The sequence below is a fragment of the Phaeoacremonium minimum genome, assembly GCF_000392275.1.
Source record: "Phaeoacremonium minimum UCRPA7 unplaced genomic scaffold PA7_03_scaffold_566, whole genome shotgun sequence".
In the NCBI taxonomy this organism is placed as follows: domain Eukaryota; kingdom Fungi; phylum Ascomycota; class Sordariomycetes; order Togniniales; family Togniniaceae; genus Phaeoacremonium; species Phaeoacremonium minimum.
This window is the reverse complement of record NW_006921468.1, coordinates 49374-54962: the sequence shown is the minus strand read 5'-3', so window position 1 is coordinate 54962 and position 5589 is coordinate 49374. Positions and strand designations below refer to the sequence as shown.

At 50.0% G+C, this 5589-nt stretch overlaps 1 protein-coding gene across 1 annotated transcript; it reads left to right on the top strand.

Moving 5' to 3' along the window:
- Positions 1 to 1010: 1010 nt before the first annotated feature.
- On the top strand, positions 1011 to 3025 carry UCRPA7_8021 (putative serine peptidase protein; the record flags this gene model as incomplete). Its single annotated transcript, XM_007920543.1, has 7 exons — positions 1011 to 1646; positions 1705 to 1877; positions 1949 to 2136; positions 2233 to 2244; positions 2295 to 2442; positions 2496 to 2930; positions 2980 to 3025. 7 exons carry the CDS (start codon positions 1011 to 1013, stop codon positions 3023 to 3025), a joined length of 1638 nt encoding a protein of 545 aa, XP_007918734.1.
- Positions 3026 to 5589: the final 2564 nt, after the last annotated feature.

Genomic DNA, 5589 nt, shown 5'->3' with positions numbered 1-5589 from the left:
AGAGTACTGCTCACATGGCGGCGAAGTTGTATCCCAGAACATTGCAGGCGTGATGAATCTTGCTGTCTCGCTCATTGGGGTTGATTCATAATAGCTTTTGGAGGCTTCTTTCAACCTAGACGTGCGGGGCAAGGTTACCGTGTGCTAATATACAGACGCCTTAACTATTGTAGAAACTGCACAGAAGGCGCTGTTACTGAGTGACATAGTAAATGAGAGTGGTGGCCCGGATGCTGGCTACCTTCCCGACTTATGCTAGGCGGGCAGGCCGATAAGTCAGGTTTCCGAGTCGGCGCCACGGAATGAGCTCTCTCAATTTGGCAGGTCAGCGCCGCAAGCCCAGAAACAGCAGTTCGGCCGGCCGTCGATCTCAGTGCCCAGACATTTCCCCCAGCCAATTTCCCGCGCCTCCCTTGCCTTAGACCAACATCTTGCCGTGATGTGGCCCTGTCGCTTTGCAAGCATTGAACCCACTTGATTTCCCCGTTGCGCTTTTACGGTTGGCTGTTTGGGCGCCCGAGCGTAGTACGATCGGGTAGCGAAAGTCTTATCTTGCTTTCAGTGGCTACGCCACCCTAGCTGCACTTCACAATGCGGTCCTCAAGACAAGCTTATGCGTTGGAACATGGCGAGCGGCAGATGAAGATGTTCGCGCTCATGCAGACCCACCAGGCCCACCACCCACTCGAGAGGGATTCGAGAGTCACAACATGTTCCTAGATACAATGTGACCCTTGATGGCCTTAACGAATCGACGGCCCTGGAAGGTGGAAATCCACTATTGATCTTCGTCCAGGAGCAAGGGTCATGGGAGCATCCAGCGTGTGGGCATCTGAAAACCCTGGATTGGAAGCTCGTTTTCGCGCCACCAGGCTCCCCAGAGTCAGGGAAGCTCGTTTATAAATAAGAGATTGTCTCTGCCCAGATACGGTTGGTAGGATGATCTGCTCTCCACGGTCTTTCTCTCCGTCGTTCCGGTGCTCCTCAGATCCAGTGGCAGTCAATTGGCAATGATGAAGTCCTTAGCGCTCGCCAGTGTGCTTCTTGCGCACAGGGCAGCCGCTGTTCATCTATCTGGCGGTGTTCAGATGGTCCCTCCTCCTTTGGAAGATGACCGAGTTGGGATTCAGAAGCGGTCCACGGGCCAGGCTACTTTCCAGCAACTGATTGACCACGATCACCCGGAACTTGGAACATTCTCCCAACAATTCTGGTGGAGTGATGAGTTCTACGCGGGTCCCGGGTCGCCGGTTGTCTTCTTCACTCCCGGAGAGGCAGCAGCCGCGCCGTACACAGGATACCTCACCAACAGGACGATCACAGGACTATTTGCGCAAGCCATTGGGGGTGCGGTCGTGATCATGGAGCATAGATACTACGGAACCTCCTCTCCGTATACAGTGCTCACCTCCGCCAACCTGTCTCTCCTTAACCTACCACAGTCAATTGCCGACACAACATACTTCGCAAACAATGTCCAGCTGCCGTTTGACACGAATGGCTCCAGCAATGCCGGCAGCGCTCCGTGGGTCTTCTCTGGTGGCAGCTATAGCGGTGCACTTTCGGCCTGGGTTGAATCAGTTGATCCGGGTACTTTCTGGGCATACCACGCTTCCAGCGCTGTGGTGGAGGCTGTTGGCGATTTCGTAGGTTGACTTTGCAGATGTCGTAACACCTTCATGATCAAGTCTTAACATATCGCAGTGGGAATATTTCCACCCAGTCCAGCTGGGCATGCCCAAGAACTGTAGTACCGATGTATCCAAGGTTATCAACTATGTCGATAAGATCCTGAAGGGTGATGATGCAGCGGCAAAACAGAGTCTCAAGGAGAAGTTTGGCCTGGGTGGTATCGTGCATGATGACGATTTTGCTAGGTGCGCTTGTCAATATCGCAAGCAGTTGTGATATCTCCGTCTGCCAGCGAGCAATGATTAATGGATTCCAGTGCACTCGAAAACGGCCCCTGGAACTGGCAAGGAAACTCATTCACCAGCGGATATTCCGGTTTCTACCAATGGTGCGACTATGTTGAGAATGCAGGCCCAGCTTTCCCGAACAACACTGTCCCTGGGGAAGAAGGTGTTGGCTTATGCAAAGCCCTGAACGGATATGCCAAGTGGACAAAAGAGATCAGTAAGTAAATCGCCATTCATCCTATTCCGGTGGTACCATGCCGACTACTTCACAAATATTACCTTGAAGAATAAGTTACTAACTTTAAGACCGTAGTGCTTCCCGGCTGTAAGTCGAGGCTATAGGTGAAATGATGAGATTGAATTAATGTTTTCTAGATTGTGCCGGCTATGGTTATGATGAATGGACGGACGATCTTGAGGTTGGGTGCTTCGACACCTACAACGCTTCTAGCCCAATCTTCACCGACATCAGGCTTGATAACAATGTGAACCGACAGTGGAACTGGTTCCTCTGCAATGAACCGTAATGAATCTACAGATTTAGAGCTGAAGAATTTGCGCTGATGACCCGCTTAGCTTCAAATACTGGCAGAATGGCGCGCCTGCCGATCGCCCCAGCATTGTTTCCCGCCTTGTCAATAACGCGTACTGGGAGAGACAATGCAGCCTCTTCTTCCCCGAAGACACCTACGGCATCGCCCAAGGCAAGGATGTCGACGACGTTAACGCGTATACCGGCGGGTGGTTCCACACAAACACGACACGCCTGATCTGGACTAATGGTCAATTTGACCCCTGGCTTGACGCAACGGTCTCGTCCAGTTTCCGACCAGGCGGGCCGTTTGAAGGCACTCCTGAGGCCCCGGTCCAGGTGATTCCGAAGGGCATTCATTGTAGCGATCTGCTTGCTCGCAACGGCGCAGCAAATGCAGGTGTGCAACAGGTCATTGATAATGAGATAGCTGTCATCAAGGGTTGGGTAGATGAATATTATGACTTGAAAGGGAGGCGGTAAGACTCTCGGAGGCACAGTAATAATATAGGGCTATCTGTGTAATAGGAAGCTTGGAGATCACCAATACAGTCATGGCTACTTCTGTGGCTGAAGTGATATCCTACTATCAAAGGGCACACTAGCCATGATAATGACCCAGCAAAATCTCTAATACGTTCGTCAATTCAACATTGTCTTCGAGCAATGTTGCCATCAGTACCCACCTTTCTATATCGAATCGCTTGCTATATGTTGACAGCTATCATGATGCCAAACAATACAGCAAATACTGTAGCGGTAGGAAAACTAGGATAGTATTTGCATATTGCGCCTCGTGTCCCCGGTGGACGATATCCATTGGAGTCCGGTGCGATCGTGTGGACACAAGTTGGTATAGCAATGTCGATCGTCTTTACCGGAATTGTGATATGGTCATTGGTGACGCCTGTCACTGTCACATGCTTTGTCGAGATGAAAAAGTATGCTGAGTATGATGTTGGGGCAGGCGTTTCTCTGGCTATCAAATTCAAAGCGCGTAGCCCAGCGGCTGTAGATGTTGGCTACAACATCCTAAGCAATAGTCAATGTGTGGAGAAAGTGTCTAGAGCCTATTATGGTAGAGGGTCAGATTAGTTGAGAAGAAAGATGATTATCGCTATACTAATTCAAAGTGCCTTTGAGTTTTAAATGTTCGAAGCGTAGCAATTCTGATTAATTTGCATCCCCTGAGGCTATCGTACGCTGCCCTTAGCCATAGCCACAGCAGGAGACATGACCCTGTCACAAAGTCCGAATCATCCAATCATGATGCCCCTATGATCCGCGCTATAGGTCTGAAATAGTTGGTGAATTATCGGCATTCCTCGCTTGTCCTATCAAGTGCAATGAACATCTGGTATCATATTCAAAGTACTGCCTCCAACTCCGCCTCAGGCCGCGAGTTGATGGTAATCTCAACCCACTCATTGACTGGCTCTACTCCACCAGCGGGAGCCCAGCCAAGAAAACACACCCTCTTGTATACCATGCTCTGTCCATGTTCATTCAAACGCGTTTCCATATCTGCCGTGACAACGGCATCCCGTATACGGACCTCATCGGGCGGCATTGCCAGATCATCAAACGCCAAACCCGGTTCGCCAACTTTGATGTTTTGCTCTATCTCAATCACACGACGACCAATTCCCCTCATAAGGCGAGAATCAAAGAGATTTTCTCGTCTCGCAGAAAGAGCCATCATCGTTCGCAGAGCAGCTATCCTGATACCGAGAACTCGACACCTAATGACAACGAAATACAGGAGTGGCAAGAAGCCCATCTCGAGAATAAACTTTGGCCGACGAGGAGGATCAATCTTCGCTGGCTTTGATGCAAGTATCTTGTGAGCCAGCTCAATAAGTTCTTGGAAGCCGGCAGTATGTCTGTCATAACCCATCTCGGTGGGGTCCAGGCATACGTCGAGCCATATTTTGGTAACTAGATATTTCATTTCGAGGATCAAAACATCTGCTGTCGTGTCGTGTGACGGGCTTTGTGTAATTTTCAGGTGATCAAAGCTTTGACGCCACGATATTAATGATGTTGTTAAGCTGTTTTGCACTAGGAAGATTGAAGGCGGAGGCGTAATGCCATTTATGATGTCAAGGCGGTGATAGTCCACACTGCGAATGAAGCGCATGCTTCGACTTAATAATGAGTCCAGAGCTAGACGACAGTCCTCCAATCCTGCAAATGATGGTGGGATGTCAGAACTGACATCTCCAAGACAAGGAAATGTGTCGGCAGTGCGACCGAAAAAGAACGGAAATATGCTCAGTCGTAGGAATACTGGTAAGAGGTGTGTTCTGGCCCAGCTTGACCTGGAGGTAGATGCGTTGAGAATCATCACACCGTGTCTGCAGTGGTCAATGGCAGCGTCTTTATTGTTCTGAAGGATCTCAATGCAGATAAAAAGTATACATGCGAATATTACGACCGTTTCATCTTGGTAAGAAGACCGCAATTGTTTTAGTGCCATGTTATAATGGTTGATTGCGAATTGACCTTTGGTAGAATTACTCAGATTCAGCTGGAGGTCTTCGCTGTGTTCAAAAAGCGAGCTGATAGCAACAGCAGCATGGCGTATGGCAGCTTCATTTTGGCCCACTTGTGACACAAGTTGGGTCCTGATGCTCTAGCATTAACAGTCCTGCGACAAAGCGGGTTGGAGTCTGACGTACCAGAAATAAGGACTGGAATGACCGGACAAAGTCGGTGCGACAACCTGGCGGAAGAAGTCTAACGCTCTGCCCTCCTGGTCATCGATGCGAACACTAGGTTGAGCAACAACTGGCCCAGTGAGAAGCTCGTTCCAGGAATAGATCCCATGGGGTCTCGGAGGATAGCCATCGCATTTGCGACCGGTACTAGTGCAACGGTGGCAGCAAGGTTTGCCTTCGTCACATTTCACCTTGCGAATTCTGGGCCAACATTAGCCAGACGATCCTAACTACGCCTTGGGACCGCTGCACGTACTTGCAGGTGAAGCAGCCCGTTCGGACTTTCTGATTGCCTTTTCTCGCCATTACCTGCTGCTAGCAGGGACTTGCAAGAGTGGTGGACTCTGATGCAAGAGAGAGAGATGTGGGCTTTTCCGTGCCGCGATGTCACGAATTGAGAACGGAGTCGTGTCTGGGT